General features: G+C 30.7%; 6 protein-coding genes across 10 annotated transcripts; 1 reads left to right on the top strand and 5 right to left on the bottom strand.

The window, feature by feature from the left end:
- Nucleotides 1-114: 114 nt before the first annotated feature.
- Nucleotides 115-1321, bottom strand: LOC122573068 (60S ribosomal protein L17). Of its 2 annotated transcripts, XM_043738995.1 has the most exons (5): nucleotides 1278-1321; nucleotides 947-1033; nucleotides 655-814; nucleotides 407-577; nucleotides 115-323 (listed from the first exon to the last, which is right to left on the bottom strand). In XM_043738995.1, exons 2-5 carry the CDS (start codon nucleotides 1025-1027, stop codon nucleotides 178-180), a joined length of 558 nt encoding a protein of 185 aa, XP_043594930.1. In that variant the 5' UTR covers nucleotides 1028-1033; nucleotides 1278-1321; the 3' UTR covers nucleotides 115-177. The 2 variants fall into 2 exon arrangements, with proteins under 2 accessions (XP_043594930.1, XP_043594929.1); XM_043738994.1 differs by lacking the exon at nucleotides 1278-1321 and having other exon boundaries at nucleotides 947-1257.
- A 207-nt stretch (nucleotides 1322-1528) lies between these two features.
- LOC122573067 (dual specificity mitogen-activated protein kinase kinase dSOR1) lies at nucleotides 1529-10693 on the top strand. Its single transcript, XM_043738993.1, has 8 exons — nucleotides 1529-2280; nucleotides 2378-2603; nucleotides 2680-2792; nucleotides 2892-3003; nucleotides 6509-6685; nucleotides 7461-7674; nucleotides 7760-7926; nucleotides 8018-10693. The coding sequence occupies exons 1-8, from the start codon at nucleotides 2159-2161 to the stop codon at nucleotides 8132-8134; spliced, it is 1248 nt and encodes a 415-aa protein (XP_043594928.1). The 5' UTR covers nucleotides 1529-2158; the 3' UTR covers nucleotides 8135-10693.
- LOC122573063 (sodium/potassium-transporting ATPase subunit alpha-like) lies at nucleotides 3020-6499 on the bottom strand. Its single transcript, XM_043738987.1, has 2 exons — nucleotides 5896-6499; nucleotides 3020-5753 (listed from the first exon to the last, which is right to left on the bottom strand). The coding sequence occupies exons 1-2, from the start codon at nucleotides 6340-6342 to the stop codon at nucleotides 3147-3149; spliced, it is 3054 nt and encodes a 1017-aa protein (XP_043594922.1). The 5' UTR covers nucleotides 6343-6499; the 3' UTR covers nucleotides 3020-3146.
- On the bottom strand, nucleotides 9696-13723 carry LOC122573065 (F-box/LRR-repeat protein 7-like). 2 transcript variants are annotated; one of them, XR_006318654.1, is made up of 9 exons: nucleotides 13590-13723; nucleotides 13194-13431; nucleotides 13038-13114; nucleotides 12819-12946; nucleotides 12469-12737; nucleotides 11829-12334; nucleotides 11211-11487; nucleotides 10464-11147; nucleotides 9696-10355 (listed from the first exon to the last, which is right to left on the bottom strand). XR_006318654.1 is itself a non-coding variant. In XM_043738991.1 (8 exons), exons 2-8 carry the CDS (start codon nucleotides 13258-13260, stop codon nucleotides 10729-10731), a joined length of 1743 nt encoding a protein of 580 aa, XP_043594926.1. In that variant the 5' UTR covers nucleotides 13261-13431; nucleotides 13590-13723; the 3' UTR covers nucleotides 9696-10728. The 2 variants fall into 2 exon arrangements, 1 of the variants encoding a protein (XP_043594926.1); XM_043738991.1 differs by having other exon boundaries at nucleotides 9696-11147.
- A 111-nt stretch (nucleotides 13724-13834) lies between these two features.
- On the bottom strand, nucleotides 13835-17188 carry LOC122573064 (SET and MYND domain-containing protein 4-like). 2 transcript variants are annotated; one of them, XM_043738988.1, is made up of 11 exons: nucleotides 16832-17188; nucleotides 16458-16689; nucleotides 16151-16334; nucleotides 15754-16078; nucleotides 15429-15678; nucleotides 15023-15351; nucleotides 14865-14938; nucleotides 14681-14793; nucleotides 14293-14584; nucleotides 14075-14237; nucleotides 13835-14002 (listed from the first exon to the last, which is right to left on the bottom strand). In XM_043738988.1, exons 1-11 carry the CDS (start codon nucleotides 16945-16947, stop codon nucleotides 13870-13872), a joined length of 2211 nt encoding a protein of 736 aa, XP_043594923.1. In that variant the 5' UTR covers nucleotides 16948-17188; the 3' UTR covers nucleotides 13835-13869. The 2 variants fall into 2 exon arrangements, with proteins under 2 accessions (XP_043594923.1, XP_043594924.1); XM_043738989.1 differs by having other exon boundaries at nucleotides 15754-15925.
- Nucleotides 17189-17551: 363 nt separating this feature from the next.
- LOC122572465 lies at nucleotides 17552-22832 on the bottom strand. 2 transcript variants are annotated; one of them, XM_043737428.1, is made up of 3 exons: nucleotides 22725-22832; nucleotides 18899-18974; nucleotides 17552-18482 (listed from the first exon to the last, which is right to left on the bottom strand). In XM_043737428.1, the coding sequence occupies exons 2-3, from the start codon at nucleotides 18944-18946 to the stop codon at nucleotides 18249-18251; spliced, it is 282 nt and encodes a 93-aa protein (XP_043593363.1). In that variant the 5' UTR covers nucleotides 18947-18974; nucleotides 22725-22832; the 3' UTR covers nucleotides 17552-18248. The 2 variants fall into 2 exon arrangements, with proteins under 2 accessions (XP_043593363.1, XP_043593365.1); XM_043737430.1 differs by lacking the exon at nucleotides 22725-22832 and having other exon boundaries at nucleotides 18899-19036.
- Nucleotides 22833-22903: the final 71 nt, after the last annotated feature.

Raw genomic sequence — 22903 nt, 5'->3', positions numbered from 1 at the left:
TTATTATAGAAATATTATTAAATTTCAATAGAATTTGGCCTGAATTATTTATTTCTTTGTTAAGAAAAATGTACATACATGATAATGAAAAAGGATAGAAATGAAGTGAAAAAATTAGAGACCAATGTAATTTTCATTTTTTCCATTATACATTCAATATCGAGCTAATATTTAAAATTATTCTCTCATCATTTTCTCCTTTTGTCTGGCGAGTTTTTTCTTACTGAGCTTCTTTTTTGATGGCTCTTCTTCCGGACTCTTTACTACAAAATCTTCTTTCTCGGTCAAAATTACCTCAATGTGACACGGTGAACTCATGTAAGCTATGGAAACATACAAAATTTTACTGAACTATTGATTAAATTGTGAAATGCATATATTTTAAATGAATGTTCTAAATACGTACGGTTAATACGACCATGAGCTCTGTATGTTCTTCTACGTAAACAAGGGGCATGATTCACTTGAATGTGATTGATTACAAGACGGTCAAGATCTAGTCCACTGGCATCAGCGTTACTCTCAGCATTTTTTAACAGCTGGAGTAAAAATTCTGCTGACTTTTTGGGCCAACGACCTGAATTTAAATATAATAAAAGTAATTTTAAGTATTAGGAAGAATTAGTAAATTATTAATGATTTATTGTGATTTACCTTGTGTGGTACCGAATTGTTTTGCTTGAGCACACCTGCCAACACCACCATTAAATCTACGGAATGGTACACACTCCTTGTGTTCAATAACGTTTTTTAGGTATTTCTGCGCCCTTCGCAGGGGCATGTTCTTAATAGCACGTGCCGTTTCATGCGTATTCTAGAACATAGAATAGGAGTAAACAACTAGAAAATTTATGAAATAAAACAAACCATTCCAGTATAGAATTTTGTAAACACAACTTAGGCTGTGAGGTTAAGTTTTCTGAAATATAGTTGTTGTTTTATTTACTTTGAAATGCACTCGCAGATTCGATCCACGTGCTTTGCACGATTTGCTTGCATTTACCGGTTCGTGAGAGTAACGTCCCATCGTGTTCTGAAATTACAGAAGATAATTTTTCACATCGGCCTTTTGCAATAGCTGTCGCGACTTAATCCTGCCATCACGTATATTTGGTCTCCGATAATTATCGTTTACCAAATATTTTTGTTACACTTTTTCCACAATATTATTATTTGGTATCACGTCTTTAGAGATTTCACGGTTTTAATGAACTTGTAAAAATGAAATCGAAGATGTAAGCAGATTCCAAAATTGCTATTATACAGGTCATACATACCTTTTAACAGCACGATTTTAAAGGAAAAAGCATCACTCGTGTAACTAGAAACTAGAAAGACATTTCCTGTGACGCACGTACTACCAACCTAAAATATGTCGAGTAAAAAAACCATAAACAATACTATTTACTTTATTTTAATTAAATATGATACAAATGCGGCTAGATTAGACCATAATTTCAATATATAATTTTATTTTGAATTATACTTGAAAGTTTTACATACTTTATATAATTCCATGTTTGAATAATTTAATTCTTGATTGTGGAAATTAATCACATTTTAAATAATAATTTATAATTAATGGATGGTTATTTATATGTTTACATTGATATTAATGGCATTAAGGAGTACTGTATTCTAATTGAAGTCTTATTGTATCAGGTCAAATTATTACAATTTTTAGATAATTTATTTCTAGGAACTTTTTAAACGAGTAATATACGTGTTTGTCGTTGTCCCGGGAAGATTCGTATAACCTCTTCTTATTTGCACAATATTTATAAAAAATGTGCATACTTGTGCTATTTCGTGATTGTTGTTATTAAATTAACAATTTTTCTAAACAAAATATACATTATTTTGTTGTTCGCCAAAAAATCTAATTAAACAAAGAATTTGACAGATCGGAGACTGACAGTTCAGCTTTAACAACATTTCGAGCTGGGGCTACTCCTTACAAAATTTTCGAATGAAATTCACAATGAGAACGTATATGATTGTATATGTATTATAATTTACAAATACGATTAGGAAAACTTTCGATCGATAGGAAAATTTTCGATTGACTAGATAGCTGTATTTAATCTACAATAACATTATTGACAAGTGTAATATTTGTAAGAATTGTGAAAGATAGTTATTCAACCTTACAATCCAAATGTCAAAAAACAAGTTAAATTTGACACTGCCACCTGGTTCGATAGAACCAGTTCCAGTTGTGTCACCGTCCCCACCAGTACCACCATTACCCATTTATTCTGAGCCACCAGTAATTCCAGAGTAATTAATTCTTTCATTAAAATTTTTATTATTAAAGACAAATATTGTATTTATTTATTTATATGCAAATGCTAATTTTCATTTATTTCAATTACAGCGGAGTTATGGGAAAGATGAGCATAGATGCCATTCAAGAAAGATTAAAGGAATTAGAAATGGATGAGGAACAAAAGAAGAGGCTAGAAAGCTTTTTAGGTCAAAAAGAAAAGGTCGGAGAATTATGTGATGAAGATTTTGAAAAGCTCGGAGAACTTGGTGCTGGTAATGGCGGCGTTGTCATGAAAGTGAGGCACAAAAAATATGGACTTATAATGGCAAGAAAGGTGTGACTTATCTACATTCAATGTGTTTATTTGCTTCAACTTGAAATTCATTGTATTATAATGATCATAATTTCAGCTAATACATTTAGAAGTCAAACCTGCCATTAAGAAACAAATAATTAGAGAACTGAAAGTTCTGCATGAGTGCAATTTTGCACACATAGTTGGCTTCTATGGTGCTTTCTACAGGTATGACGTTTTTATCTAATATAGTAATTACCTACAAAGTTAACATATTCAACACATTAACATATTTACATTAAATATAAAATATTTCGCCTGTTATAGTGATGGAGAAATTAGTATATGTATGGAATATATGGATGGTGGTTCATTAGATTTAATACTGAAAAAAGCTGGAAGAATTCCAGAACCTATATTAAGCACAATTACTTCAGCAGTAAGTACACTCACTCTTCGTTATTCCACCCTATTTTGCTTAAGGATACAATTTTAGCTTTTATACTTATTGATAGCATAAACAAAACCATGACATCATTAATTGAATTACTTCAACATTAGTTATGAACTTTAAGCAAATATTCAGTAGTAAGTTTCCTGTTCTATAATTCCACCAGGAATCTTCCGAATACATAGTCTTCTTAATTCGTCATATATCCAAAGAAATGCACCAAGTGGTAGACATGGCCAGTACCAATAAGAACTCAATGGCATGGTTTTAAATATCTTCTCAGTTCCTGGCACATATAGCAATATACCAGTTAAGATAATTTCGAAAATGAAGGCAAAATTTAAAAACCAATTATCCATTCCTTGCTGTAGAATCGAGTTAACTCTCGTTTTGCACATTATCAAATCTATAAGTTGTGTTATAACGATAGTTAAGAAATATCCGGTACGAGCTTCATTTAATAAATCCATTCTAGTATCATAGGTCCAAGTTTGACCATAAGAATCTTGCAAGTCGTTTATTGACTTATTTTCCCAATCTAATCTTAATCCTAGCAAACGATCAGGTAAAAATCCATTTAACATAAGAATTAGGAAAAAAGTGTAAAATGCAGCTAAAGATTGAGTCATTCCAATCTGACCATAGGCTACAGATATTAAACGTTTGTTTACAAGTTGATCATATTGAGGATTCCTCGGTGGCCGATACATGATATCGGATTCGGCTTTTTCATATGCTAATGCTATAGCAGGAAGTAAATCCGTTCCTATATCTATGCAGAGGATCATCTCAAGAATAAAGGGTAAAGGAATGACGAATAGAATACTGCTCAACATTGGCAACATTTCAGGCACACTAGACGTCAAAGTGTAAACGATGGATTTCTTGAGATTGTCAAATATCAATCTACCTTCTTCAATACCAGTCACGATCGATGCAAAGTTATCGTCCATCAGGATCATATCGGCTGCATTTTTCGCTACGTCAGAACCAGTAATACCCATAGCCACGCCAATATCTGCTTTTCTTAATGCTGGTGAATCATTTACACCATCGCCAGTCACTGCGACAATTTCACCCAATCGCTGGCAACTTTCCACAATATACAGTTTTTGTTGCGGAGATGTTCTTGCGAAAACAATCTCTTGGTACTTCTTTATAAGGTCATCTAATTCTATAGTGTCCATATTCCGTAATTCGCAACCGGTAATGATAGTCGCGTGTTCGTCAGAATTGGTTATTTGAGAATACGATTTGCTCTGTATTAACTTACGCTCGTACCTAGTTTCGTGTCCTTCACTTATTATACCGACCTTTTTCGCTATAGCCATTGCAGTTACCGGATGGTCGCCCGTTACCATGATCACTTTGATACCAGCTGTGCGACATTTTCTCACAGCTTCAGGAACAGCTGGTCTTGGTGGATCTAAGAGACTTATTAATCCAACGAATCTGTAACCTTCATTAGGAAAATTGTATGAACTTGGAGAATCAGTGTTAAACTCATAGTCTAGACCATAAGTATAATTGGGCAGATGAAGATCACAGTACGCTAACACACGTTCACCCAGGTAGCCTAATTCTTCACAAGCTTGTCGACATGTTGAGTGGTCTAATGGTGTCATTTCTTTTGTTTCTCCTTCCGTGGTCAGTATGTGAGTGCACTTCTCCAAGATCACCTCTGGAGCACCTTTCAGGATTATAATATATCCATTGCTGTCTCTGTGTATCGACATGTGATACTTATTTATAGAGCTAAAAGGAATTTCTGCAACTTTTGGATACATATCTCGGAATGGCCCTGTTGAGTGGATGTGCTCACAGAATTTGAGGATACCTGTTTCAGAAGCATCACCAATCACATTTCGTTCCTCGATTGGTTTCAATAAGACAGATTCAGTGATGAATTCTGCCCGCAAACAAAGGGTGGCATTCTTGAGTATCACTCGGAAAGCTGGTTTCTCCATTAGTAAAGTTTTTTCAATACCTAACATCTGATCAGGGGGACAATTATATCTGGTGAAGCCAACCCATAAATTGGACACGGTCATCCTGTTTTGTGTAAGAGTTCCTGTCTTATCTGAACATATAATCGATGTGGATCCTAATGTCTCCACTGCTTCTAAATTCTTAACCAAACAATTCTTATTAGCCATTTTCTGGGCTGTTAATGTCAAACTTGTAGTAACAGTTACCAATAAAACTTCTGGCACGTTGGCTATGATGATGCCAAGTAAATAAGTGGATGCTTTCACTATGTTGGGAGTAAGTAACAATGATAAGCCAAAGAATAATACCCCAAATAATACAGCAATAGTGATGATTATTTGAACAAAATGTTTGATCTCTTTGGCTATTGGCGTTTCGGATTTTTCAAGGTATGTTGTAAGTCCAGCAAGACGACCTATCATTGTTTGGTCACCAGTAGTCATTACAATCCCAACGCCAGTGCCATCCACAGCAAAAGAGGAAAAGAAGGCAACATTAGAGGATTCTAAGGGATTCTCGTCGGTAGGATAGTCTGTACGAGGTACTGGTTCGCTTTCACCAGTGATACTCGAATTTTCGACTCGAAGTCCTCGACATTCGATAATTCTGATATCGCCTGGTATTTTATCCCCAGTTTTAATTTCCACTAAATCGCCTGGGACTATGTCTTCAGCTGGAATCCGCATTCTAACACCTTCCCGTATTACCATAGCAAAAGTTGGAACCATTTTTTGAAAAGATTCCATCACCTGTAAGATATTATAGAAAAAGATTCATTAATATCATACTTTGGATGTTTTTTACGTTATATGCATTCTGTGCATTTTAACATGATTAAACTTGCTGTAAATGCATAAACATCCGCAGTATAACAACGAGTGATTTGTTTACCTTTGTATTTTTGCTCTCCTGTATATACGAGCAAAAACCAGAAAATAGGCAGATTAGCATGATAATAAGTCCTAACCATTCTGTGCCACCACCCTCACCTTCTGTTGCCATGCTAATTCCATACAAAATATAGCATAATAATGAACAGACCCACAACAAACCAGCGAATCCATGAAACATACACTTTATAAGTTTGATATATTCCGGAATTACTTTTGGTGGTGTCAGAGCATTTGAACCCACTTCAAGAAGAACTTTGGTTGCTTCTTCTTTAGTTAGACCAGTAACTACATTGGTATTTAATTTCTTACATAACTCTTCCAAAGGAATCATATGATCTTGTGTTGTCAATTCTTGTTGAAGTTCTCTGATTTCTTCATCAGTAAGCTTTTTCTTACTGATTTGACTAGGTGATTTTTTTAGAACCTTATTTGCTGCATGGAACATCTCGAAATATATAAAATTCACCACATTAGGTATAATGATATTGTACTTCTGCAAAATCTGTTTTTTTTTCCTTTTCTTTTTTTTCAGAATTCAGCTTTTTTAATGGCAGACATTTTCATGGCCTCCTTGTTCTACTTGTTGATTACAATTTTGTTTTCTGTCACAGGTTTTAAAAGGTTTGAGCTATTTGCGAGATAAACATGCAATTATGCATCGGGACGTAAAACCAAGCAATATCTTGGTAAATAGTGCTGGAGAAATAAAAATTTGTGATTTTGGTGTCTCCGGGCAATTGATTGATTCCATGGCTAATTCGTTTGTTGGAACGAGAAGTTATATGTCGGTAAGAGTTTATATAGTTATAATTGCATTATTCTCTTTAATTTTAATAAATATCATGCATATATAAGGAATATTAAAATATGTGAAACTGCAGACAAGCTATCTCATCTCTGATTTTAATGACTTTTGCATAGGTTGTAAAACTCAACATTTTGAACAACTTTTTCCTATACGTATAACCGGCGATCTCGCTTACTTTTCGAGATATTTCGTAAAAACCTGTCAGTACCATTGCGTGAATTCTACCTATAGCTGTATGTCAGCGTATGTGTCAGTAATGGTTGCCGGTCGCTGGCATCTTACCTTCTGTTTATAAACGAGAGTTGGGTGAGCTTAAAGCCTCATGCACAACTGCATATACGACGCTGTAAGATATGTCTGTTATAATTTATAACTCAATTAAAAATGAATATCATCAATGTATTGGGTTTGGGTTAGACCTTTCAACGTCGTAAAGAGATCGGCAATGCTTAAGTAAAATAATATCAATTGTTTATTCGTCTATTATTTTCATAACTAACTTGTTATTATTCCATGCTATTGAAAAACCTTAGAATCTCAGACTCACAACCTATAGGCAGAATTCAATGTTATGGTACCAAAAGTTTGCTGTGAATATCTCGGACGATAAGCAAGACCGTCAGTTATATGTATAGAAAAAGGTTGTTCAAAATGTTGATTTATGTGACATATCTCAAAATTATTGAAATTGAAGATGAGGTAGCTTTTCTGTAGTTCCACCTTAAAATGTTTGATATAAATATTTGCATTTTTAGCCAGAGAGATTACAAGGCACACATTACTCTGTACAAAGTGATATTTGGTCCCTAGGATTATCACTTGTGGAAATGGCAATTGGAATGTATCCAATTCCACCTCCTGATGAAAAAACTTTAGCTGCGATATTCAGCTCTCCACCAGGTCAACCACCTGTGGAGAATGTTGCTACAAATAATGCTTCTACTCCAACAACGCAATCACCTGGACACAGTTAGTTTACTATCTTTTTTTTTTTTTTTTTTGTATCTATTATATGGAATGTTTTATACATTTTATTTTTTTATATTTTTTATAGATTCAGGTAGCCCAAGACCAATGGCTATATTTGAATTGTTGGATTATATTGTAAATGAACCACCACCAAAATTGCCTGCTGGTATCTTCAGTGATGCTTTTACAGATTTTGTGGATCGTTGCTTGAAGAAAAATCCCGCTGAAAGAGCAGATTTAAAAACGTTAATGGTATGTGTTTTATTTCACATGGCTGTCTATTTAAATGAAACAATTATTGTTCTTTTGTCTTTCCTAAATTGCTCTTTCTTTTAATTCTTAGAACCACGAATGGATAAAGAAAGCTGAATCTGAAAATGTAGATATCGCTGGTTGGGTATGTCGTACAATGGATCTACAACCAACTACTCCAACCCGTTTGGCGAACGTACAATCCTGAATAAATGTCACTCTTACATACTTGACTACCTATATACGCGTTCAGTACTCTTAAGTAAATTTTCGTTTCTTTTCGTTAGATTAATATAAACAGTGACGTTCATAAATTTCATTTCTTTCTCTTTTTTAGCATTCTAATAATTCATGAAACGAAAATCTCTCGCGATTTTAAAAACAGACTTATTTACTAGAATTTATGGTAGTTCTTTCTTTTACTATATTTTATATAATATTGCTCAAATATTCGTAAACCGTTTGAGCGACAGCATTTACCGAGTAGAACTTAAGAGTATTAATATAGGTTTCGATATACGTATCACTGATTTATTCCTTTTTAAATAATCGTGTTTAGTGATTTAAATGTTGTAAGCTTTTAGTTATTAATTGTATCAGAATGTATTTTACGTAAAGTGCCGAATTTTTGTTTGATATTAAATTATTTTTCATCGTACGTTACAGTCTGATTTTGAAGTCGCGATAACAATCGCGTTAGAACATGGTTGAATAATATAATCATTTTTAATGTATATACGATTATCGTGAAGTACAGAAATATTATATTGACATATTTGCATGCAACGCGTCACTGTGCTTGATCCTTATTTCGTTTTCCGGGTATTTCGTACCTTTATCTTATGATTCTGTTGAAAGTATGTAAGATAAACAATTATCCTTATAAGTTTAACGTTTATTGTACACTCATGGGCAAGTTGTGTTTCCTATGATGATATTAGGATACATATGGGCATCGGATTTATGAAGACATAATTTGAAGAGAGAAGTGTTAACTAGAGAACAAGTTACTAGTATAACATTTGTACCTGACATTCGTAGAGCATTATTCACACCATTGAAAAAGAACTTTTATTTAGTCATTGTGAGAATACTATGAAACATCGGTCCGCGATTGAACAAAATTTCAAATTACAGCTAAATAAAATAGTATTTCAACAAATTGATGAAAACTTTTGTATTTCTATTGTTTTAAAAAGTTCTAAATCTTTCACGATAATAATAATAATGATAATGTATTTAAAATACCGTTATATAAAGATTGTATCATCAACCATAATATTTATTATAATCATTGTATAATATGGTTACAATAATTATGAAATACTATTTTATTAAACATCAACCAATGTGAGATTTTCAAATCATAAGGAAGACATATTAAAAAACGATAAACAAATACCTTTTTAAATATTTTATCTCTTCTCTCAACAGTGCATGTTAGATCCATATCTTTTTAAAAACACGTAAGTTTATCGTATTTTCTCACATATATCGCGGTCTGAGACGTTACACTTCGTAGGTGAAATTAACAACATAACTTTGATGCGCGTCCATGTGTTCACACGATAACGAACATACATGACTGTATGTACTGTATAGCTGTGAATCAAGTCTTTCTTGTGCAATTTTTGCGAACTGTGTTTGAAAGATTCAGAGCCACTGTCTGGCTATCTTCGTATTTACACATACTTCAACAATTACATGTAATTAAAAGGTGTTAATAATTTTTATTGTATCTATGATTAAGGGAAACAATTTGAAAAAGGTTGAAATTTCTTGAATCTTTATTCAAACAAAGCGTTCAATCAAAATACTACAAACGTAGAAATCAATAATTCTTTTTGTTACGAATTATCAGTTGTTTCTCTTAGTCAAACAATATTTGGTCCATAATAATAGACAAATGTTTAATATTGTACAATCCAGTAGACATAGTTGCTTATCATTGTAATGTGCCGATAAAAAATGTCTATATGTACATAGTATAACAATATTATAAGCATTCTTATTCTATTGTATGTAAATGTTATACGTTACGATTTTTGTTTCCTATCGAAAGTATCGTAATGAAATTATTAATTGAGAATAATGAGAAAGATCCGTTATATATATGTATGGAGGTTCTAGTTATAGTATATCAACCCCATAGATATTCATGTTTGCTTAGCCATTACTTTTTTACATGTGCGATCGCCAGTTTAGGTGTTAGCCTTTTTCCGATTTGGCTTAAAAAAATATCGGAGTGTACTACGAGCGTATTGTGATGTTTGCAAGCACAGTGGGAATATCCACTTTGTGCCTAAGCGTAAGACGCTCAAGAACTGATCTTTCATATTATGTTTATATGTCCTATAGCAATGTGCGTTATCCTATTTACTATATTTCGTGATATATCGTAAACAGAAAGAAACATTTTTCGATAAATCCTGTTAAGAAAATTATGTAAGATATTATTAACATACAACCATAAAAAGATTCTATTCACCGAACAGCGAATTTTAATTGTCAAAAGGATAATTACTTCTGGCACTTACTCAGAATATATGGATATTCCTTGTTGCAAATTTGTGCATAATAATTGCCGCTGTATCGATTCACTGTCTAAATGTTGTAATTATTCAAAGAATAAATTTATCCTACATTGAAGCATACTCTTTATACATTGAAATCCGAATATTAGAAATAAAATATACACTACGTATATGAAAATATTAATTTGTCTCACTAAATGCAAAGTAATAAATTTCGTTTTTATTAACATTAATTTGAGCACGTCGCTATAATACACAGTATTCTGATTTAGATTGAGGTGGAGTTCTCTACCTTTACTTCTCTCTTAGATAGATCTATATTTACTATTTGCAGAAACGGTGATACCTTATCAAATGTACTAAGATCTACTGAAGTTCCGCCGACAAATACTTTCAAAATGGTGTTGTTAGTTCGATTAACCGTAATCGTGGCAGCTTCTTTTAGCGTTTCATTCGTAATATTCCGACATCCTGATAGATCTAGTAATTCCAACTGTGGCGCGTATTCAAGAAAATTAATCATTGTTTTATCTGTAAATTTGCAAGCCCGACATTCTAGCTGTTTTAAGTTGCACGTATCTTGTAAATTTATATCGGTTACTAATCCTAAGTAGTTGATTATTAATACTTCTAATTTGGGTAAAGCTGTTACAGCGGCTATACTAATATCTGTAACGAGCAAACATTCTGCAACAGATAAAAAATTATGTGTATTACACGTAAATTATTTTCAAATGATATTTGACTTACCAGCAATGTCTAGATATTTGAGTCGCAGGCATTTTGATGCCAAATTAGAAAAAAATTCGTCTGTGACTAACGCATTCATACTGATTTTCAGCACTTCAAGATTAGTCAATTGCGCAATATGTAACATATCTTTCGATTGTAATAAAAACGAAATACAGGAAACTTCTAATGCTTTTAAATTTGTACAATTTGTACCGATAGCCTGGATAACGTTACCAGATATATCAATACATCTATTCATCGTAAGTGATTTCAAGTTTTGTAATTTCGCAAATGCCTGAAAAGTAGACATTGTTTGTTAAAATCAAAATTTTTAACCGTTTGAGTCCCAAGCAACGCGATCGCGCTGTTTAGATTTTGTGTCGAAAAGTCCCAGCACATTTGAACGCTACGGACGACTGACTGTATTTTATATTTCATTGTTATCTTCTCAATAATTTTTATTGAACAAAACTTGAAATATTTATAAACTAATAGTACCCATATATAATAATATAGATGTATTTCATAAAGTAACAGACGTGACGAGTGCTATTCGGCATTTTTCGACCCTGTTTTTTCAATGACCCCTGGGACTCAAACGGTTAAGAGGTAAATAAAAAAAACTGAGAAGTTTACTTGTGCTAACAGATGTTCTTGAAGACAGATACAATATTCTAAGACAATTTCTTCCATTGCTTCTAATGGCAAATACAGTAAACACCGCCCGTTTATTTTACTGTTATACGCTTTAAAATATCGCAACTTTGGATTCATTTTAAATAATTTTTGTAGATCCAGATCACAAACGTAAGTGGTAGAACCAAGACTAAATTTTGTAATGTCGTGACAATTATTGATTAATGAATTGATACCAGATGTAGAAACTACAAGACCAGTAATATCTATTCTTTGTAAGTTAGGACACAGTTTCGCAACAATAGTTGCTGTACTCTGACGTAAAGGATATGGTACTATGGACAGATTTATTTCGTTTAAATATGAACCACATCGCAGTAATACTTTGCGAATGGCTGATGTACTAATTTCTCTTTGATTTAAGCCAGATAAGCCCCACATAGACAAATCCAGTCTTTTTACACTACTCCAGGACTCTTGACTTAATGCTTTCCATCTTTTGCACACTATAATTATTGAAAAAATTTTGTATTTACTTTGTGTATAATATATACACTAACTAACTACATATAAATAAAATTTAAGTATTAAAATACAATTTAAAACAATAATAATATTATAAAAAAATGTATGTGCTTACCTCTTTCTATTCTAACTCTATCTATAATTGGCAATTGAAGAAAAATGTGTATTAAACAATCGTCATTTAATGTTTGAATATTAGTATCTGTAATGCCATCTTGTGTGTAATCAAAATTATATACAATGTCATTTGATATTTTGTTAGATTTTGATTTATCTTTTATGTTATAACATCGATTTTCTATGTTATCTGGTTGATGCCACGAATCAGCTGGCAAGACTCTTAAATCTCTGTTGTGTAATCTTATTCTTTCATCATATCTAGCACTACGAATCACCGTATATCATCAAAACTATAATCCTCTTACTTGTAATTTCATCTTCATGTTTATTGGAATTGAAGTTTACCTTGCGGCTGCTTCTACACTGTTAAACGTAATGAATGCATAGTTAGTGTTTCCTTGATTTCTTCGTAAGAAGCAACTTTCAACATTTCCATACTTGGAAAATAATTTTATAAGATCTTTAAATGATGTCTAAAAAAGAAACAGCCTGTTGTTAGATTTGAGATACACTGATTTGTATATTTCAGGAAAACATTGTAATGTTAAAAATATATATACAAACCCTCCCTGCTAAGTTACTGACAAATAATTTTCTAATTGGTACACCATCTTCAGTAACGAGTGAAAAAAGTGAAATATCTGTAATAAATGAATCAAACGTGAAAAAGTAGCTATGTCAAAACGTACGAATTAACCAAACAATTTCATATTTTATTACTGGTTTCTTCCATGATGTGACTGTGATATAAACTGTTAGCAAGATATTCCTCTATGTAATCGGTCATTTTTATGGTTGATAATTCCTTTTCTCCCTTACTCTATTTTTATTGGTATGATCTTCGTTCATACTCTTGTAATCGATATAATTCAAAAATAAAGATACGCTCATTTGCTCACATATATATATATATGTGTGGCTGACTCAAGTCAACGTCACGCCATGTAACCTTTAAATCCTTAACATAAATACATAAGAAAAAATAGAATATTTCAAGCATATTTCATTATTTTTTATTTACAACATAATAAATACTAAGAGACAAGAGAAAGAAAGAAAGAATATTAATTTAAAGTAAAATTGTTTACAGATATTAAAATTCACTCAGTTTATTACCTTATATGTAAAGTTACATTTTATTTATTTCTTTTTGCCACTGATGTTCGTAAATATATGTAATAAATTATCTCGTTACGCACGTCGTGAAATGCTTTATTAGAATGTATTCATTGTTTTAGATAAGATAAATTTCTCTCCATATATGTATCTATATATATATATATATATACACACACACACACACACACACATAATAAATGCATGAAAAAGGAAGTACATAAATGAAGTAATAAATATACACATTTTTATAAAATATGTTTATTTATTCATTTAAGTTTTACGTATTATAATAGTCGATTTTCATTTGCTTTTGTTTTATGTCTTCATAAACTTTATTCCACGATCCATAATTAAAATTGGCAATTTCTTCTAATTGATTTAAATAATTTTGAGTTTTCTTTAGTATCTTTCTGTAACAAAAAGCCACAAATATTATAACTTTGAAATACTTATAATTTATAGAGAACTTCAAAAATATTTACTTATATGTGTCTGTATTAGTATTTAGTTTCTTTTCTAGATATATAAGACATATATCTGTAAGATCATTTAATTGGTTAAGAAGTTCTATACTAGAGGAACCGAATTTTTCTCTCATTGTTGCAAGCGTGTTTTCAAAACACGTTATACTATCTATCCATTGTCCTAAAAATTAATTTTATCATTATTGTACTACTATATTATCCTTGAGCATACAAACCCATTGTTTTATATATTTCTCCCATAAGAATTAATGTATCTGTAATATCTTCATTATATTTGTATAACACTGTTCTTCTAATATGTAAACATTTTTTTAATTTATTTAGTGCTTCTTTCATTTTTCCTAAATCAACAGAAACTTGGGCTGCTTCAAAAATTTCTTTAGCTTGTATTATTTTACTTGGGGAATAAATTTGAGATTTGTCACCACAATCCAAACAATATATAGAATCTTTTATATTACATACTGGACCATTACATTTCAGGCATTTCACAGCATTAAATCTTTCCTGTAATTATAATCCTATTATACAATTATAATGTGACACAGTATATATGTTATAACAAAACTGGATTCAAAAATCGAAAATAATTTTTGTACTCACTATAAAATATTGTAATTTTGGTAGAGTGCATGCTTTACACTTACAAGTAAAACAGTATTGACCTTTTAAAATCTTTTGTCTATCTTCTGTTGTCATATGTCTATAATGTGGCCCTAATGATAATTTTATCATATTAGTAAATTCCTTGCACAATTAAAACAAGATACATTCTTAAACAGTGTACCATAGCAGTTGAAGATTTCTTCACTTTCACCAATGTCTCTTGAAGCTCTGACAATAAGATATTGACCCACAAAGCTAAAATTTAATAAGACAAATGTATTTGATATTGAAGTATATAAATAAATATATATATACATATTAAATAAATTTCAGGATTACATGTTAATTATATTGGGATCACACGAATGGTTCATCATACTTGCAGAAGGATAAATTCCTGTAGCTACAATATCTTGTTGTTTCATAGAAGAGTCATTTTTACTTAATAGTGTATTTGATTTTGTAATTGCATGTCCATTAGCAATAAGTTGAAGAATATATCGTAAAAGTAAAGAACTTACATAAAGTTGCTCGTCATTGGTTGTTAAAATATTAAACGAAGTGTTCAATGAATTATTCGGAAATTTTTTCTTTAAACAATCTTCAAGATTACTTGATTGAAAAAAGTTCGTATATTTCAATAAATATATGGTGAGCATAACAGCTGTCTGTAGAAGTTATGGTTAGATAATTACACAAAACTTTTTGTTTCTTTAACGTATTTTTTGTCTTGAAATATACATACAATTCCATATACTGTTAAGTCATCCATAGATAATTTATCGAAATTAGTAACTAAATTTTGTATTTCATTAAATTTGATTTCATCTGTCATAGTTGAACAAGTTAATAAAACTTTTAAGGCTAAATGCCCTATTCCAATTTCTTTCCAAAGTTCCATTTGATTTCCTGGACATTCCCAGCAATGATACAAAGACCATGCTTTAGTTAAACAGTGTTCATTGCAATAAAAGGTATTTAAACATGTTGTACACCTGAAGTAATATAATACTATAAATCTCTTGTACTGTGGAGAAAATATTTAATATCAAAGTGAACATACTACTTACGGAACAGGAATGTCTGTGTTTGAGCAATTACAATGTGGACAAAGATTATATATGTCATGACTTAGTAACACAAAACTTACAGGTTTTTCCAGAAAAAGAATATCACCTTTCTTAATAGATTTGTTTGCTATTACGTGCCTTCCTAATTCCTGGTTGTATATTTTATCTATAGCTACAGATGCATTAGGGAAATTAGTATTTTCTTCAAACATAATGTGGGATTTTAATTTTAACAAATCATCAGTATTTTGTACAGAATTTTGTACAATATTTTGTTGAAATGACTCGGTAAATGTTATATTATTTATCTTTTTTTCAATACTACCTAGAAGTTAATAAAATATTTGATTATAAAGAAATTACTATAAATTTGTAATCATAGTTATTTACTATTTACCTTTCATAGAAGGTGCAAGATAATCAGAATCATGAATCATTTTCTGTATCTTGGAAAGTGTTTCTTTAGCTAATTGCTGTTCGCCTAATTTCAAATAACACTGTGCTGCGCGTAAATACAATTTATACTGCAACTGTCTAGGATAATTTAAATTAGTTGCTAGTTCAATATCTTTTATGCAATCCTTTTTATCATCAAATTGTATTAACCATGTATAAAATGCACATAAAAACAAAATTATAACATAATATTAAAATATATCATATATTGATACATATTTTTAAAATATTATTTACTTTTTACTCACATGATATCTATTTAAATAAAATAATGAAGCAGATCTATTTGCGATTGCAACTGCCAATTCGCAACTATTTACAGGAGCATACAATGCACATTTTGTGTATAATTCTATGCTTTTAATATAGTTTTTTTCCTGAAATTCTTTATTACCCATTTTCTTAAAAATTTGTGCTTTGGAAACAGATTTACATTCTTTCCTGTCATAATGATCTTCCAACCATAAATACACAAGTTTCCTAAACATCAAATAAAATAAAATTTTAGATAGTAAAATGTAATAATATAAATTAAACAATAATAATAAATAAAAAATAATAACAATTAATATAGTTTTATAAAAAATATGAATTATTCTTTAAGATAAATTTTGCTACTTACTTTATATTTTGATCATTCCATAAAATTGACATAAGTTCATCTTCACGTTTTACCTTTTTCTTTAGAACAGGTTTTAATTGATGTGTAAGAATTTCTAATACTTTTTGCCACTCCATTTTAAATACATTGAACGAGATATTAAATCAGAATTTTAGGTTATTTTATTTTTCACAAATCTTTAAAATGCTAATATACTTCATACACTTTTATTATCTATGTTATATTAAACAATACATTATATCATTCATCTATAATTTATACATTGAAAAAACATGTTTTTACATTATATACATATATAAATTTTTATTCTTTATATTAACTGTAATGTATATAAGGACAACATAGTAATCGCGAATATTGTCGTTTGTATCAATTTTGACAGAATGTATATACATATATATATATATATATATATATATATCGAATATTATATGGTGATTTATTATGAATAAAAATTTCAAAATTATTATGATACATATATATAATTATTTTGCCAACTTATGTATAAACTTATATTACGAAAAGTACTTTAGTACAAAAATATATGTACATACATTTACGGTAATAAAATGATTATACCATTTAATAAATGAATAATTTATAAAATGTATATATATATTTTGTTTTTGATAATCTTTTTTGTTTTTAAGTCTTACAAGAAACACAATCTACATAATTATTTAAGAACATAATTTTCAAATTATTTTTAAATTGAACAATTATTAGGTACATAATTTTGTAATATTAGAAAACAAATAAAAGCAGCGATTTGTCTTTTTACTAAAACCTTAATATGTACAAAGAGCAATTTAAATTGCATATTTAATATAAGACGCCTTTTGACGCAAGGTTTCGTTTTTTCATAGTTATGCTGATAAATAAATAATAAATATAAATAATATATTATTTACAAATAATAATAAAATAATTACTGTTTGTCATAGGAAGTGTGATACAATAGATTTAGTTATAGATTTAGTTAGTAAAAATATTAAGAAAAATGTTGAATTAATTTTAAATTTAGAATAAATTAACCAAAATTCCTAATTCATATTAACTAAATTTTCTAAAGATAATCGAGTGTAATTATTTGAAGATAAGAATAAAACAATATATCTTTATTTCTGCACATAAGAATACTAAGTTGTTCGAATTAGAAATATTTTCATTAACAATAATAAAACAGAAGGTGATAGTAGAGACCGCTAATGATGCATCTTCGGTTATTGTACATTTCAAGTGTTGTATACGGAAAATATGACGAATAACGGTATAAAAGCGTAAGTATATACATACACTTTGGTTGAGACTTTGTGCATCAATTTTAGGACGAAACAGAATCAAATGCAAAATCATAATTCGAATTGGTTGATGTTCGCAATTGTATGTTCGAATTGCTGTTTAACGTGCACTATTATTAAAACAAATCTGATATGAAATCATCATCGGCATAGTCACTGTAATCATCTGCTCCAGGAGGTACGAAAATCCCTCCGAGCACACCGGACAAATTTTCACCGAGACCCATCGCCGATGCAACTCCAAACACAAGTCTCATCACGAGTAATCTCATGAAGTTCACTACGTTCGTTTCTTTGCTTTGTAGAGACAACTGTGTTGTCTTCTTTACTTTGCTCTCAACGCATTGAATCTGTCGAGCATTACAGAGATAAATTATTACGAACTAATAAAGGAAAGAATCATTATATTAAATTATAATTTCTTGAAAAAATATCTATACTTTTTATGTAAAATTGTACATTAATGTAAGATATCTGAATTTTTATTAGATGTTACTAATAAACATTTAATTGGAGTTATAAATGTATAGAACAAGAAATAAATTCTTATGATTATACAAAATTATAATTTTGATTACTTCTGGGATTTATATTTTTTGTCTACACATTTGAAAATTTTAAAGCGATTAAATAAATCTTTAACCAAATAAAAATGTCCGATTACGTTTTCCCATGATCGGTGACTAACAAATAGCGGGAACGTACATTCTGATGTCACAATTAATTTATCGAATATGAAGATTAAGTATATTCACGCATTACTTACGCTGATACAAACAATGAGGATTACAGCTAAGGCGAGCGTAACTCTCATCTTGCACTTCCGATGTGTTGATCACTTCCTGCGAATATCAGTGAATGCCTTAACGATCGTTGATGTGTTTTCTTTGTATTTTATGTTTCGTTTCCCGCCGATTCGTTTGTAAGTATCGATGGGATCGTTTCAACTGACCACGCAGAGTGAGCAACGAGAACTGGACTGAACAACGTTTCCGCGGGAGAAACTCGTTCGGTTCCTATTCTCGTTAAACCTTGATACTAATAGAGCACAGGTCGTAACATACAATCGAACAGGTGAACGATGGGGACAAAGTAAAATAAGTGGCATGATCGCAGAAGTTATTCTACGGTAACGGTACACGACGAAAAAAGGCATCCAGGCCATCTCTTCAGGTTACGCGATACGTGCTCGGCCACTGGCCCACTGTGTGTATAGTCACGGCTACGGCTGTTAGAGGATCTATTCGAATTGAGCGCGTGAAAGAAAAGATATACATATGTAAGTATTTATGAATATGTACAGTGCGAACAAAAAGTATTTGCACTTTTATAAAAACTAATAACTAGGATTGTGAAATCACCAAATGGCAGGCAGCAAGGTGCGTGAATGATCTTTTTATCAGGTTCTAAAGTACATGATACGACATTTAATATATTTCGATCTAATTAATAGTATGTAAATACTGTAATAAATATAATGGTGTGCAAATACTTCTTGGAGCTATTGTATGAACATTCTCTTAGTCTGTCAAAGTATGCATTTTACATATTGTTCTAAAGGCTAGTATATATGTAGTTGCTAGGAATTCTTTTTATAAATTTCAAATTTCATTGATATTTGACTTTGAAGAAAATACTTGTAATAATTTTCTTAGTAACTCTTGTTAAATTACCATCTAAAAAACGAATTGTTATATCGAATGTAATATAACTAATAAGAATAAAGAAATTGATACGAAGAATACCAAAAACGTTATACATTAATGAAAAACGGTTTTTGGTTGAAATGAACACAGACTCATCATTTACATATTAGAAGACCTATAACCTAAAATGTGTATTTTATGCTTCGTTTGAATGCCAAGAATTGAACTGAACGTGAGGATATCACATATTAAAAACGATTCAAGAATTTGGCCTGAAGTATGGGTACCATTGCTGACACGAATTGTTGGTTTTTATGTTACTGTTGTCTAACGTAAAAAGTGCTTTAATTTTTAATAATGAACTATTCCATATATATTCCATACATATTTATATACATACATATATATACATATTAATATATATTTATGTATAGAAATCACAAGAGAAAAGCACGATAAGTACATGTTTATGATTAAACAGATTAAAGAATCTGTCCAAATATATCTAGTTCTTTTACGAAGGTATCTAGGTCTTAACGAAATAAATTGATAAATTGGTGAAATTTTACGGAAATCAAAGAGATATAAAGATATTACCAAGCAAGCAATATTTTATTGTCTTCGATATTGTAACATTATGATGAGCAATATCTTGAAAATTTTGAAAAGGATGAAAAAATACATGCTTAACTCTGAAACCAAATATAAAGACAATTTTGTTAATATAGAATTAATTGATAACGTAATGAATTGTAAAACTGTTTTCCTGTAAAAAAAAATAAGAGATATAATTTATTATGTTTTTCTTTGTAATTTTCATATGATCAGTATAGATTTATAATATATCATAAAAAATTATGTATGAAAAATGATGTATGAACTAAAATGTAAATATACGTGATAAACCATAAAATTATTTATAACTTTTTATTTTCATTCTATCGATATCTGTAAGCGTGGTCAATTTTATGGTTCACTGTCGTCACTATACCATTATTGATTGTGCTTAGAATGGTGGTTTCATTACCATTCAATCGTTTGCGATCGTTAAATTGTTCTTCAATCATTTGTCGTCATAATGAGTCTTACCTGTCTACCATGTAGGTTTGTCGGACAAAGAATAGAGTTAATGAATGTTAACAGATTATTTTCTAAAAATGTTTACTACGGGTCTATACATCAAATATTGATAAATTTATCGTCCAAATCTTCATCTTTTTAAAATTTGTAAAATAATGGACATATAGATATATCGCATGTGTATACGTTATATAAGAGAGTTTATTAGCACTAGGAACTTGTAACTTGTGACTTATAAAATATCTTCATACAATAATAATAATAATTCAGTGGTGAAAAATGAACCAGGAGCGTGAATATAAAAAATATAAAACTTTCCTACTTTCACTTTTATTTATCCAGTACTTCTTCCATCTTAGGTTAATGCATCCTTCGGAATCATCAACAAGCATGTATCAATAGACAGAAATAGATGATCACCAACATAGTGGAGAATCGATTGGTTTAAAACGATTGAATGGAAATGAAAGTCGTTCAGAAGTAGCGGCTGTGACAATGGCCGGGGTACGATCACCTCGACGACGATGCTAATGGCAAGGTTTGATTTGCGGTGAAAGACGAAGGACAGCCAGCAGGAGGATTCAGCTGGGGTTTCCTTTGGAATCGGCGATTGGGCGAACACGGGGAGCTTGTAATGAAAGGCAGGATGCGCTCGGGACCGGACGTGATGTTCTTCGCATACAGAAACAGTTCCAGAAACGAAGGAAACACCATCGCATGGACTATGATGATTGGTACCCCTCCATCAAGATAACCGTGTCCTAAGTATGGCATGGTAAGAAGACGACACCGGATAGGTTTTTATGCCTTCTCAACTGTTTGTACATTTATTTATGACGCGATACTAATTTCGTTTTGATCAAGCCGGAGATTGCTGATCTTTGAAGATCTTACTGGGGTTTTATATTTTATTATCGGGGCACGTTGTTAAATATATTTGCATGGAAACGTAACGTAGGAACGTATCTTTTTGCTTAGAATTTTAAGTTTCTTTTATTTGGAACTTTCTGAAATCGAATTCCGACGTTTCGTCTGATTTTGAATTTAAATAAGGGCGTGATCAAGGTCTTCTTGCACAATCAAAATGATATTAGTAGTTTTACAAGTATTACAAATTACAAGTCATCTGATTATCATATTTAGTGAAAAATTATAAAATCGTAAGGAAGAAGTTTAGAATTTATTGCCTCCAACTTGTTAATTTTGTTTTACATTTTATTAATGTTAACGTTTTAAATCTTATTAATAGTAAATGAAGACATAATTAATCAGGACAGGGACTACAAAGTGGATAATAAATTATGTAAGAAAAGCAAATAATAAATCGGCGATTGAAATGCTGCGTGCATTCAACCGTAAGGAAGATTTTTGCTGGGAAAAGCGATTGAATAAAATGAAACGATCAATACCTATCAATGAGACTTTCTGTTGCAACCCATACAGGTGAACATAGAATGAAGTAAACGCGCGTTAAGAGTTCATAGACCCAGTCAGCCTATTATTTCAGTTTATGCATTTGAATTTGCGCGTGTCAACTGGACGACATGTAAATACTATGTGTTTTACATTTCCTGATAATGTTTTACACATTCTCTTGAAAATTTTGTACGTCTTTTGTGTACGATTCTTTTTTCACGAATACTGCAATTTTTATCGACTTTTAATCGAATAATACGATCTTTATTATAAAGTTAAGATTGTGAATGATTATATGAATTAAATGATAGAAGATTACAGTACAAATTATATGAATGATATTTAATCGGGTAATTCATGCAAATTACGAACGTACATCCACATATTTAGGCATTATGTTTTATACAAACATAAACATATTTTACATAAAAAATCAATGACCTAACTTACACCATTCCGATTTTCAGCCAATCGTATATACGTATGGAAAGAAATGAAAAGAAACATATTTCCTTATCTTCACAGACTCTTATGATTCTTCTTGCATCCCATTCAGACTCCGGAAGTAGCGGCCACGTCACCGTGTTTCCCAGAAATGCAAAATTCATATTACGTCAATTTAAAAATCG

Source organism: Bombus pyrosoma, linkage group LG11, assembly GCF_014825855.1.
Source record: "Bombus pyrosoma isolate SC7728 linkage group LG11, ASM1482585v1, whole genome shotgun sequence".
Lineage (NCBI taxonomy): Eukaryota > Metazoa > Arthropoda > Insecta > Hymenoptera > Apidae > Bombus > Bombus pyrosoma.
Note: the sequence above shows the minus strand (reverse complement) of the source record. Positions and strands in the feature narration are given on the sequence as shown.

Bases quoted from the DNA above. Each gene is read 5' to 3' on its own strand.
- LOC122572465 (XM_043737428.1), bottom strand. From the start codon at position 18,946: ATGAGAGTTACGCTCGCCTTAGCTGTAATCCTCATTGTTTGTATCAGC. The intron at 18,483-18,898 runs GTAAGTAATGCG...AATGCTCGACAG, and splicing joins TCCTCATTGTTTGTATCAGC to ATTCAATGCGTTGAGAGCAA.
- LOC122573067 (XM_043738993.1), top strand. From the start codon at position 2,159: ATGTCAAAAAACAAGTTAAATTTGACACTGCCACCTGGTTCGATAGAA. The intron at 3,004-6,508 runs GTAAGTACACTC...TTTCTGTCACAG, and splicing joins TAAGCACAATTACTTCAGCA to GTTTTAAAAGGTTTGAGCTA. The intron at 6,686-7,460 runs GTAAGAGTTTAT...TTGCATTTTTAG, and splicing joins GAACGAGAAGTTATATGTCG to CCAGAGAGATTACAAGGCAC.
- LOC122573068 (XM_043738995.1), bottom strand. From the start codon at position 1,027: ATGGGACGTTACTCTCACGAACCGGTAAATGCAAGCAAATCGTGCAAA. The intron at 815-946 runs GTAAATAAAACA...TCTATGTTCTAG, and splicing joins ATCTGCGAGTGCATTTCAAA to AATACGCATGAAACGGCACG. The intron at 324-406 runs GTACGTATTTAG...ATGTTTCCATAG, and splicing joins AGCTCATGGTCGTATTAACC to CTTACATGAGTTCACCGTGT.
- LOC122573063 (XM_043738987.1), bottom strand. From the start codon at position 6,342: ATGTTCCATGCAGCAAATAAGGTTCTAAAAAAATCACCTAGTCAAATC. The intron at 5,754-5,895 runs GTAAACAAATCA...AATATCTTACAG, and splicing joins AGGAGAGCAAAAATACAAAG to GTGATGGAATCTTTTCAAAA.
- LOC122573064 (XM_043738988.1), bottom strand. From the start codon at position 16,947: ATGGAGTGGCAAAAAGTATTAGAAATTCTTACACATCAATTAAAACCT. The intron at 15,679-15,753 runs GTAAGTAGTATG...ATATTACTTCAG, and splicing joins AACACAGACATTCCTGTTCC to GTGTACAACATGTTTAAATA. The intron at 14,939-15,022 runs GTAATCCTGAAA...ATTAAATTTTAG, and splicing joins GATCCCAATATAATTAACAT to CTTTGTGGGTCAATATCTTA.
- LOC122573065 (XM_043738991.1), bottom strand. From the start codon at position 13,260: ATGACCGATTACATAGAGGAATATCTTGCTAACAGTTTATATCACAGT. The intron at 11,488-11,828 runs GTAAACTTCTCA...TCTACTTTTCAG, and splicing joins AAGAACATCTGTTAGCACAA to GCATTTGCGAAATTACAAAA. The intron at 11,148-11,210 runs GTAAGTCAAATA...TATCTGTTGCAG, and splicing joins CAAATATCTAGACATTGCTG to AATGTTTGCTCGTTACAGAT.